At 51.1% G+C, this 12,021-nt stretch overlaps 4 protein-coding genes across 4 annotated transcripts in view; all 4 read left to right on the top strand.

Moving 5' to 3' along the window:
• The window catches only part of HOXA10 (homeobox A10), a 267,303-nt gene that overhangs the window by 29,625 nt on the left and 225,657 nt on the right, over positions 1 to 12,021 (top strand). The window lies entirely within an intron of this gene.
• The window catches only part of HOXA3 (homeobox A3), a 238,188-nt gene continuing 226,977 nt past the window's right edge, over positions 811 to 12,021 (top strand). The window contains exon 1 of the mRNA XM_069648225.1: positions 811 to 945. The gene's annotated coding sequence lies outside the window, so the exon portion shown is untranslated. The remainder of the gene's footprint in view (positions 946 to 12,021) is intronic.
• On the top strand, positions 3,858 to 9,193 carry HOXA6 (homeobox A6). Its single transcript, XM_069648233.1, has 2 exons — positions 3,858 to 6,767; positions 7,582 to 9,193. The coding sequence occupies exons 1-2, from the start codon at positions 6,371 to 6,373 to the stop codon at positions 7,839 to 7,841; spliced, it is 657 nt and encodes a 218-aa protein (XP_069504334.1). The 5' UTR covers positions 3,858 to 6,370; the 3' UTR covers positions 7,842 to 9,193.
• HOXA5 (homeobox A5) lies at positions 9,061 to 11,694 on the top strand. The gene is made up of 2 exons (XM_069648232.1): positions 9,061 to 10,083; positions 10,752 to 11,694. Exons 1-2 carry the CDS (start codon positions 9,453 to 9,455, stop codon positions 11,000 to 11,002), a joined length of 882 nt encoding a protein of 293 aa, XP_069504333.1. The 5' UTR covers positions 9,061 to 9,452; the 3' UTR covers positions 11,003 to 11,694.

Below are 12,021 nucleotides of genomic sequence, written 5' to 3'. Positions count from 1 at the left end.
CGTGAAGTGCTATGTCGCAATGACGACATTTCTGTCAGGTGGCTAAAAAAAAAAGGAAAAACAGAGATTTTAATTGGAAACCCCCCGTAATGACACATAATATAAGCACAGGATCTCTCTTTTTAAATGCTTCATTAGCTTGGACGAAAGACGGGCGCTATAGCCCTAGCGACTGGGGAAGTATGACAGCCCAGGCAGCCCCCGTCCATCTTTAAGGCAAAAACTGCATCGACGCGACGTCGAATATTGGCTGACGTGCAGTAGTGGAATGCCCGTATGTCGCCACATGAACCCCAGCGCGAGCCCTGCCCGGGCAGAGTCGACTTATCTCCTTGGTGATGCCACATCTGTGCCGTGCCGTGACATAATTGGGAAGTGCGCCACTCCGGGCTGCTCCTTGGGAAAGTAAGATGGCGCCTCCGTAAGACCTCCCTCTTCCCAGTGATGAGGAAAGGGTCATAAATCCGTTGTTGTTTATGAAAATTTACAACTTTGCAATAGAAGTTTATGAGTTGTTCGGGTGTTCCATTGGCCGGGGCTGGTCATGTGGACGGTAACCGTGAACATGAACTTTTTTATAATTTCCCCTTGCGAGAAGAGAGCCGCATTCTTGCGCTGGGCTCAGTCCTGCCGCGGATCTCTCTGGCGTTAGAGCCCAGCCCTTGCGCTGGGAGGGAGGGTGCATGGCGGAGGGGCTCCGCCGCGGCAGCTGCCCCGGGCAGGGCGGGCTCCTGCCTGGCGGCCAGGCCCCCTTCTTCCTCTTCCTCGTCGCCTGGAAGGTGTGGCACCCTGGATCCAGGGCTCCGGACTGGCGGCTTTCCCACTCGCGGACTGGCGAATTTCCGGCGGCTTCTGGCACCAAACGGACGGGGGCGATTCGTCTCCGCTGCGGCCCAGGCGACAGCTGTCAAAAGTACGCGGGGCACGGGCGCGCCAGACCTGAAGGTAAGAAGACACGGTTACTGGCATGGCACGCAGGCGCTTGCACACGCAGCACACAGCTCGCCGCGCGTCCCACCCCAGCCACAACACAGCCAGGCACCCGTCCACCTCCTTACATTTCTCACGCGAAACTTCCAGGCCAGCTCATTATTTTTTACATTTTTATTTCAGTTTTAGAAATCGAGAATATTATCTAGCACAATCAAAAACCCGCATATTCGACTCTCATTAATTTGTGTACATGTAAATATGTATACCTGGTGCACATACTCTCACTCACGCACGCACGCACGCACGCACGCACGCACGGGCTTGACTGTTTATAACAGATTGTGCACCATATTGTGCATGCTATAATTTCAACATATTAACCTTAACTCGTAAATATGTATCCCTTGTGCACTCTCTCTCCCACACGCACATGTACACACGGGCGTTTGACTGTTTATAACATATTGTGTACCATATTGTACATGCTATAATTTCAACATATTAACCTTAACTCGTAAAAATGTGTACCTTGTGCTCTCTCTCTCTCTCTCTCTCTCTCTCTCTCTCCCTCTCTCTCTCTTTCTCTCACACACACACGCGCGCCTTTGCCTGTTTATAACAGATTGCGTACCATATTGTACATGCTATAATTTCAACATATTAACCTTATCTCGTAAATATGTATACCCGGTGCACTCTCTCTCTCTCTCTCACACACACAGACACACAGACACACACACACACACACACAAGCGCGTTTGACTGTTTACAACGGATTGTTTACCATTTTGTACATGCTATAATTTCAACATATTAACCTTAACTCGAGATTTATTTTTTTATTTTTTTGGCGTGAGTATTAAGAATTGAAATAAAACAGGCGAAGCCACGCCTAGCGTGCGTGACTTATTGCGCTTCTATTTAGCGTGTACATTTGTAGAGCACCCCTAGACGCCCCCACATATTACTCGGACAAAGAATATACCATTATTTAAAATCGCTTTCCTTGCCTTATGGTTTTTTTCTCCAGACACAGACACTGTGAACGTTACAGGCTCTGCTTATGTTTCTTATTGGTGTTTATGACCTGTGCCGCCTCAAACCCTCGCTTACTGTATTTTCTTAATTGCTGTTACTGCCAGAAATTTGATTTGTTTATTTAGAGTTTTTTTTCTTTTTGGATTTAAAAGACGGAATGCAATACAAAAAAAAACTGGACAGACATGCATGTTTGCTGCCGCCTGGGCAGAGTGTGCAGGTATTTAATTGCGAAAAGCACGGTGTAAACATCAAGGGCCTGGTTCATAGAAGTGCTTTAGAAACGGGCAACCCCATTGGCAAACGCTGTGTGAATCAGGCCCCCTATTGAGTGAAAAGAGGCAGCTAAGAGCAGAAAGGCCATAACCTGCGTTGAAAGCCTCGCACTTCCGGAAAGCCTATGAGCGACCTTGGGTCGGCTGTTGTCATTGTCGGGCTGCGCCAGAGAACCAACGCGTTGCCGCTGTAACACGTTGCTATTCATTACGGCAATTAGCGCCGCGATGTGAACGCTGGAGCAGATCATATCGATGCTGCGTGTGCTTTGTTATCTGCAAACAGAGTGGCATTTGCGATGCAATGCAGGGCCTGGCCGGCTGCATCTGCGCCGAACGCTTTATTTATTAGTGTGGCGACTGGAGCTCGTTGCTGCCACCGTGTGGTACAAATGGGCGCTGTCAGTGGACGCACAAAGCTTGCAAGTGAGCGAGAGGGACTGGATGAATCGATCTGTTTCGATGGGAATGCATTGACCGCTTGAAGTTTCCGTGCAGCTCTGGAGTGTTAAGTATTGCCTGTGTGTGTTTGACGAATAAAACAGAGCGGCGACGGCCTGCCAATCTATATATGCCCTCGCGGGAACCGAGGAATAATACCTGCTTTAGGTAAACAAAGGAAATGTTCCTTACAAGCAATCCGTTACAATGCGCCTGCTTTCTTTCTCTCTTCTGTGGACTGTTGGAGATGGGAGTGTGGGGGCCAGAAAACCGCACACGCTCCACGTATTGGCATATAACCAATAGATTATATTTATGTATTTATGTATTTGTTGGTCGGAGCAGTGTTGCGCTGTCGACTTGCGTTGTCTTGTTGAATTCATTCGAAGGCCAGGTTGGTGATTAGATGCAATGCCGACCTATTGTGTACCAAACCCAAACAAGGAAAAGGGCCTGATTGACAACAGCGTTTTTCAATGGGAAGCCTCCTATTGGAAAACGCGCTGCAAATGATGGCCATGGGCCTTTGTGGGGGGGGGGGGTGCGTGCGTTATAGTGTGTCATTCCTTTACTGACCAAAATAGCAAACTCCCTCTCACTCTATCGTGTACACTGCGCAGAGAGTGGGGTTCGCAGAATGAGACTGGTGTTGTGGTGTGGGTGAGCCATGCAATCGAAGCACCGGCCGGCAGCCACAGGGTTAAGGATCCCGTTTATTGCACATTGTTTCGCCTGTCTTTCCGGTGTGGCAAGCGTGTACACTTAAAGATGTGCATTATCCGTACTGCAATAACAGCCCGGCAGCAGCACTCATCGGAAAGAACACACTGACGGGTTTTTAAAGAGGCAAACCACGGGGAAGAGGGTGCCAGAAATAGGTGCACCCTAGTCGCCGCTTTCAAACACCCACACACGTCACACGTCCGCGCACCTGGCCTACTTGTCAACACACGTGCCTCATTTGTATGCAACCCTGGACCTTATCCTGCCAAGTGCCCGACTCCTTCATAGAGGACGGCAAACACATATGTTCAAATATGCCGTGACTTGTCCAGACCCCCCCCCCCCCCCCCCCCCCACCGCGACTGCTTATGTGTTTGTATCGCTCGTGGAATGCGGCGGATGTTTTGGGCTCAATGTAACTAGTGTATGTTTAAAATCGATTGCAAAAAGCACCCCCTCCCCCGGCTTCGTGGATGTCGTGTGATTATACTGTACATATGTTTAGTCTGTAAGCCGTTTCTCAAAATGCCCCCCCCCCTTTGCCTTTTGAGCCATGTGGGCGGTCACAGGCCGCCCCACGGCTCGTGTAGGCACGTCATTGTACTGGCCTGTGTTCCACCCCTAAGCCTGTGGGGTAACCGTGCGTGTTTACATGTGCGGCATGGGGTCACGTGTCCCTCAGTGGACAGCTGCAGCCCTGGATAGTTTTGCCTAAACACGTCAGATCTTTAACGAATCGCTGGCCGCCTGCTCTTCTGCTGCACGGTGGGGAGCGCAAGGGGCAGCGTCCGCAACAATTTACACGTGCTGTGGTCCGTGCTCGGGGAGCGGAGGCTTGAGAAACTTCGCACCTTGTAGTTTTGAAATCCTAAAAAAAAATGTAGGTCTTTTTTTTGTTTTTTGGAGCTGCGAGCGCCACGTTCCTTCCTTTAGTTTTTGAAGGAACTGGAAGTGGTGCGGCTGAAACTCCGCTCACTCGTACCTTTGGGGCTAAGAAGTCTTTGGTTTTGAATAACTTAACGAATGGAAGTTGTGGGCAGTGGTAGGTGGGCTTTCTTGCTGGAAGGACCTGTGCCGCGGCACCAGCACACCGTGGGGCTGCTTTGTTGTCAGGTGGGCGACTCAACTTATACTCCGTGGGTCTAAATCATTATCTGAGGTCTCCCCCTTCCCCCGATCCCCAGGCAGAGTACTCCGCCGAGCTGGGCTGTGTTTATAGAAGTATGCGCACGTGCACCCCGTTTCTTGGATGTATGACAGCTGTTTTACACACAGGCGTGCCTTTGATGTGTCCAGAAATGTAAACACGCCTGCGCAGTGAGTTAAGTAATTGCCTGCCCGCGGACACATTACCTGCGGCGTGCATTGCACAGAGCACACACGCGCAACGCCAGTAACCCACGGTGGGCCGGGTTTACAAAGGCCTTTCCGATCGGATGGCGCCATTGTGAAACGCGTCTGTAAAACTGGCCCATGGTGTCTGCAGGTTTCACCAAAACGTTTTAAAATGGCGAAGTCCCATTGAAAAACGAGTTGTAAACCAGGCCCGGTGCTGTGTGTTTGTGCGCGTGGGCGTATGGATATATATAGACCCCTATTGGCGAAGCGTTTTTCAATGTGAACAGTCCATTGTAAATATGTGCTCTGTAAAGCGCTTTGGATTAAGGCGCTATTTAAATAACACATCGTTATCGTTATATCAAGCCCAACATATGTATTTTATTCTGTGTCCGTGTGCGCATTTGGATCGATATAGATGCACATGTATTGACACAAAACACGCACACACAACACAATGGGTCTACTTTAGAAACACGTTTTACAATGGCACTATCCCATTGAAAAACGTTGTAAATTAGGCTCAGTGCTGTGTATTTGTGCATGTGGGAGTATATATGTATTTATATGGGCTTGATTTACAAAAGTGTTTTTAAAGTGCAAAGTCAATTGAAAACGTTTTGTAAATCAATGCAAACAAATGTAACCTATAGTGTGTGCGTGTGTTCATGGGCAGAAATATAGATGCACACAAAACACGAAAACACAACACAATGGACCCGATTTACAAACACGTTTTACAGTGGCACTAACCCATTGAAAAACGTGTTGTAAATTAGCAGGACCAGTACCTTGGGCGTATATGGGCTTGCTTTACAAAAGTGTTTTTAAATGTGTGCAAAGTCCATTAAAAACGTGTTTTATAAATCAATCCCCAAAAATGTAACCTATTGTGTGTGTGTGCATGAATATACACAAAGCACGAGCACACAGCGCCATGGGGCCTCATTTAGAAACGCGTTTTACAATGGCGCAATGGCGTTTGAAAACGCTTTGTAAATCAGACCCCATGTAGCCTCATTGCGCCTGTGTATTTGTGCATGTCTGCATAGGTAAATAACATGTATGAAGACACGCACGCATGCAGACACCTGTGATTGTGCCACGTAACCTACAATGTGTGCATATGTGTATCACGGGTGTGTGAGTGTGTGATGGAACGTCATTACTGAGTGCACCTGACATGTTGACCTGGTAGGTGCGGAAGCAGGCACCACGTTCCCATTGTACGCCAAATGGACCTTGGGGCTCGCGAGCCTCACGCGCCCATGCACGTGCGTCCAGCCCCTGGGCCCCGAGCCTCTCGCTGTCTGTAAACACGCAGACGCGGGTGGATACATAAGCTGGGCGGTGCTTGGCTACTGGCTGGCATGGCGGCGCACGCGTCCTGTTTCCAGGCGCCTCGCGTGTTGGGAAGTTTGCGTGCTCACTCCTGCAGCCCCACGGGAGCTTTTCGGGAGGCAGCGCCTCGTGATTGGCCAGGAGGAGATCAGCTGGTTATATGTGCTGCTGTCGCTTTTGGCGCTCGGCCATCCAGAAACAAACCAGTTGGATGACTACTAATAGTTCCAGGCAGATAGACTAATACAAAACAAATCGCAGTTCTGCAGAGGGGCAAGCAAATGAGTTCCTTTTTTGTGAATAGCACTTTCCCTGGGAGCCTCAGCAATGGGCAGGACTCCTACCTGGGGCAGCTGCCCCTCTACCCATCTGGATACGAGGCGTTGAGGCACTTCCCAGCTTCTTATGGGTCCTCTGGATACCAGGAAAAGACTTACTCGGCCTCACCTTGCTTCTACCAGCAGCCCTGCAGCCGAGGACCTTACGAGTATGGGGCGTCCTGCTTCTACCCCGAAAAGGAGGCGCCGAGTGAGCCCCCAAGCAGCAGTGGCCGGCAGCGGGGCCAGGGCGATGCCATGCACTTCCCACCCGACGGCAAAGGTGTGAGCGAGGACTGCAGCGAGCGCAAGTACAGCAGCCCCGTCTACCCCTGGATGCAGCGGGTGAACTCCTGCGCCGGTAAGTTGGCTGGCTTCATGACATGCTTGCTTTGTTGGGTTATCAATACGCTGCCAGTCACCCCACAGACAGGATGAGGGTGGCGAGGTTGCCAGTCACCCCACAGACAGGATGAGGGTGGCGAGGTTGCCAGTCACCCTCACAGACAGGATGAGGAAAGCGGAGGGGCTGGTGCTGTGCTAGAAACTTTTAAAGCGCCTAACCAGTCACCTCTAAGAGGTATGGGACATGGGCAGCGCACGACAGGCATACACCCTGTGCACTTCCTGCAGCCAAGGCAAGCAGCACTGAGTTACTCGAGCTAAAAAAAAATGCAGTGTAAAAAACATGTGTAATTCTTGCTGGCATAGAAATGTTGTAGATGCCATTAAATAAATAAATAAATGACATGACGCTAGGATTCTGCTTTTCCACCGGGGCCTTAATGTGAGAAGTTATTCTGTATATACACGCCCTGGTGACACAGTGAGTATGCCATTAGATACATGTCCCAGCATGTAATGTTATTTTTTGTAAAATACCCAGGCACCCCTGAGCATTAAGGCCCTTTAGTTGTACTTCAAATGGTACTTTTCTCACGCCTTAGTTTGAGGGCTTTGGGGAGCGCTGCGTGTGAAACACGACACATATCGCCTGCACTGTTAATTAGGGGTGCAATAAAAGTTCCATATCGATACATCAAAGACACACGCTTGAAAGGGAATGTCGAAGCAAGGGCCGGCACTGACGGCGGCCACGGGTGTGGGGAAAGGGGGTGACCTTGTAACCAGGCGAGCTGGCATTAATTGGCATTGGTCCTTTCTGTTTTGCGCAGGGTCCGTCTTCGGGATGCAGGGTCGCAGAGGCCGCCAGACCTACACCCGCTACCAGACCCTGGAGCTGGAGAAGGAGTTCCACTTCAACCGCTACCTGACCCGCCGGCGCCGCATCGAGATCGCCAGCGCCCTGTGCCTCTCGGAGCGCCAGATCAAGATCTGGTTCCAGAACCGGCGCATGAAGTGGAAGAAAGAGAGCAAACTGGCCAGTGCCAGCCACCCCGGCAGCGAGGAAACGGGGGAGCAGCCGCCCCAGTAACGCTGGTCGGGCCTGCCCAGGGTGCCCCGCTGCCGCAGCCGAGTACTGTGCATCGTCCGGTCTGATTTAATATAGGTTGACTTTTAGACCTCCTGTCTCTCGCAATGTCCGCATTGTGCTAGCGTGTGCCCCTGCCAGCGTGATATTGCCATACACTGGAGCAAACAGCTGGACACGCAGCCGGATGCACGCCCTTCATTGCCCAGTAGCCGGTTGGCATCTGCTCGAGGACTCCTCGGCGAATATTTCCCCCCTAAAACCCAGGATTGCATTTCCGAACAGTCCGGATCGGATGTTCGCCCATATAAATCAACCGGCTACGTTTATGTTTCCAGCCGAGGCGGATACCACTCAAAACACTGGAAACCCACACCCCCATTCACATGAATTCCATCTAACACCAGCGAGCGTATTGCCCAGCACTAAAAATGAAACCGGACACGTAAACACCACTGCAATGTTTTGCAAATGACCGGCGTTTTCCAGGAGGGTGGATGGGTGCAGCTGCGGCACTGATCCGAAAGATGGGGTTTCCAGATGAAAAACGACCGCTCTCACTTCCGTGGCGTGGCGGCGGCAACCTGCGACCAAACGTGAACATTTGCCTGAAATGTGGCTCCCAGCTTTGAGTGGATTGTGCGAGAACCTCCAGGAGAGTCGTGAGGAGTGAGTGACCAAGACGTCGCCCGAAAATACAAGGGTTGGCATGTGTCCGTTTGCCGCCCAGCCTTTGCCAACCCGCATACCAGGTTCAAATGAATGGACACAATTGCAACTAAAATATTGACTTTCTGTCGCGAGGTAAAACGTCCCTCTACTAAAATATGACGAGAGGAGAGCGCCTAGAACTCAATATTTTAATATTAGGTTTTTTTTTTTTAGAATTCTAGCTTTCCCCATAACCTGCGGCGCAAGGGCTGGGAGGTCTCTCGATAACCCATTGGGGCTTTTATTCTATTTAAAATCAGAGACTCCTGTGGCGAATGTACGTATGCGCCACGCAGGTTCTGGCATGTATATGGCGGTGCACAACGGACTATATGTATATGTATATAAATACATTTACATAGGCATTATAAGGGGAAAAATTCTACTCATTGTTGAAGAACAAAACCAATGTGGCCAAGATGTTTGCCTTTAAGCCGCTATTGTCACACCGCAGCTGACTGACAGAGCATTAAATCCCCGCTAATGGAACTCGGAGGGAAACGCTGTAATTTTTTCCAATAATAGACTCTAACCTCAATTCGACCCCGGCCCCTGCAAGAACCTTGCTTGAGGAAAAGCAACGCCGCCTCGCCTCCAGCAGGTGGCGCAAGAGTCCGATCCAAAGTCTGCCAGGCGGGCCGCGAGCGCGCACGGGCGCGCGCCCCGCCCGCAGCATCCCCCCTCCACTGCACGAGTTTACCTCTAGAGGTCACCAGGCAGGATTTACGACTGGACAACAAAAGCACGTGACTCCGAGCCGTACCCCATATTTGGGCGCCTACGTAGGAGAGAAGCAAGTACATGTCCCAGTCATTTCCATAATTCATCATAAATTGTGCAAGGGTGCTATAGACGCACAAAACGACCCAGAGCCACAAATCAAGCACACATATCAAAAAACAAATGAGCTCTTATTTTGTAAACTCATTTTGCGGCCGCTATCCCAATGGCCCGGACTACCAGCTCCACAATTATGGGGACCATAGCTCGGTGAGCGAGCCGTACAGGGACCCGGCAGGCATGCATTCCAGCAGCCGCTACGGCTACGGGTACAATGGCATGGATCTGAGCGTGGGGCGGGCAGCCTCCAACCACTTTGGTGCCAGTGAAAGGGCGAGGAATTACCCGTCCAGCAATGCCAGCTCCGCTACCGCCGCAGCGGAGCCCAGGTACAGCCAACCTGTCGCCAACTCTTCTCCGCCTCCACCTGACCCCCTGCCCTGCAGCGCTGCAGCCGCCGCCGCCGCCGGAGCCACCTCCTCGGCCGCTGCCAGCGAGAGCCACCAGGGGCTGGCGGGCAAGACCCCCCTGGTGAACTCGGCCAGCGCCTCGTGCCACTCCAACAGCAGCAGCAGCCACATCAGCAGCAGGGATGGGCTGGGCACCTCGTCTGGGACTGAGGATGACACCCCAGGAGCAGCCGGCGGCGGCGAGAAGGCAAGTTCACAGCACGGTCAGAGCGCAGCCTCGGCCGCGGCGGGAGGAGGACAGCCCCAGATCTACCCCTGGATGAGGAAACTGCACATAAGTCATGGTAAATACTGCCCACACTCTATGCACTGCACGGGACTGGGGGTACGGCCGCGCACACGAGCGTGGAGGCTCGCACAGTCCGCCATACTGAGCAAAAAAGTTCCCATGAAAGCCGTGCACTGTCGCGAGACAGCCCCACCACGCTTCCCATGGCGGCGGCTGTCAGTGTTTTAAACGCCGCTTTCTTCAGATTAAAAGGGGGTGGGGGGTCCGCAGAAGGCATAAAACTGTCTAATCGGACAATAGACATGATTTAAATCGCATGGCATTGTGCATTGCACATCCCGGTCTTTAGAGCGATCTGAACGCATTTGGGGGGGGGGGGCACTTTGCATTTTGCAACATTTATTTAAAGAAAGGGGGCACATCGTGCATTTGTGTTTATTTTTAAGGTTTACATAAGGTGAAATGATAACAGGCGGCAAGTTGGACTGCGCCGATCCCCCGTGTCCTGGGTCAGCCTCTGCTAGAAGGACCGGGGCTGTATACAATAATTAGAGCCCGGTTCTTTACAGCCCTGGGCATACTTGTTGAGCAGGGTAGGCAGTTGTGTGCACACACACACACTCGTGTATTCGAGCAGAGGACGCTGGGTTTGGGAAAGGGCTGGTGATGGCGGAGCGTCGCCTTTCAACTTGAAAGTAATGTGTCTTTTTTTGTTTGTTCCAGACAACATCGGGGGCCCCGAGGGGAAGCGGGCGCGCACCGCCTACACCCGCTACCAGACCCTGGAGCTGGAGAAGGAGTTCCACTTCAACCGCTACCTGACCCGCCGGCGCCGCATCGAGATCGCCCACGCCCTGTGCCTCTCGGAGCGCCAGATCAAGATCTGGTTCCAGAACCGGCGCATGAAATGGAAGAAAGACAACAAACTCAAAAGCATGAGCATGGCCGCCGCTGGGGGGGCCTTCCGCCCCTGATGGCCCCCAATGCCCGGGCCGAGGTGACTCTCTCAACCCCCCACCTTGTGTTATACTTCTGTGAAGACCCTCTGCCCCCCCATCGCTACATCACGAGCCCCCTTTATCCCGACTCCCTGTGTACATGTGTGTGTGTGTGTGTCCGCTCGCTGTACAAATCGTTTTTGTTTTTGAATGCCCATGTTTTAACTTATTTATATATGAAGCGAAATGTGTTACTTGAAGTAACTGTACAACAAAAAAAATCTCCGTTTAGTACAAACGTTCTGTGATGCACTCGGTCCCCTAAACTGTATATGTGTTATGTCTAAATAGCTATGAGCTGTCGAGACCCGACTTAAACTACCTATAATGCCCGTGTAATTAACGCTGTCGTAGAGGTGAGCCTTTGCAATACAAGTGTCCCTTGTCATGCCGTGTTTGTGACTAGTGCGAACCTGTGCCCAAGAGCCCTGGTTCTGAGCAGTGTCCTTGCTGTGCCTTTTTGTATGAACTCTTTGCACGACCCCCGCGACCTCCCTTAGAAAGTGGCTCTTAAAAGCGCAGTTTGTCATGTATAGGTTTCTGCACAAAGTTTTAAAAAAAATAAGGTCGAAGCCTGGCTGTTAAAAGGAGATGTGTTCAGCTTTTTTTTGTATTTTTTTTTTTAATTGACTGGAAGCAACATAGAAAAAATAAACTTTCTACTGTAACTCCTTGGTGTCCTCGTTTGTAGGGCGCAGTTGTGAAGTAAGTGGGGGCTCAGTTTGCTAGCCTGCTCGCCTTACTTGTATGCCAGTGCTGGACATTGTGATGGTCACACTCCCGGGGCTTTACGATACTGTCACACGTGTGTTTGGGATGTCCGCTAGCAACTGCGACACAGTTCATACAGGCTGACCTGCGAGGTATGTATGCGCATTGAATTATCTATAGCAAAACGTCTTTAAACAATCCTGTCAGATTCCCTGATAACAATTTAGAAGCCCAAAACCCGAGAATGAATTACACGGGCACGCTTACAATGCTCCTAAAATGAA

Source organism: Ambystoma mexicanum, chromosome 2q (assembly GCF_040938575.1).
Source record: "Ambystoma mexicanum isolate Mex_15411 chromosome 2q, UKY_AmexF1_1, whole genome shotgun sequence".
Taxonomy (NCBI): Eukaryota; Metazoa; Chordata; class Amphibia; order Caudata; family Ambystomatidae; genus Ambystoma; species Ambystoma mexicanum.
This window is presented reverse-complemented; position numbering and strand designations above follow the sequence as displayed.

What these genes read in the sequence shown, in the direction of transcription:
- HOXA6 (XM_069648233.1), top strand. Translation starts at nt 6,371, where the DNA reads ATGAGTTCCTTTTTTGTGAATAGCACTTTCCCTGGGAGCCTCAGCAAT. An exon ending in GCGGGTGAACTCCTGCGCCG is followed by an intron (nt 6,768 to 7,581) that starts GTAAGTTGGCTG and finishes TGTTTTGCGCAG; the next exon opens with GGTCCGTCTTCGGGATGCAG.
- HOXA5 (XM_069648232.1), top strand. Translation starts at nt 9,453, where the DNA reads ATGAGCTCTTATTTTGTAAACTCATTTTGCGGCCGCTATCCCAATGGC. An exon ending in GAAACTGCACATAAGTCATG is followed by an intron (nt 10,084 to 10,751) that starts GTAAATACTGCC and finishes TGTTTGTTCCAG; the next exon opens with ACAACATCGGGGGCCCCGAG.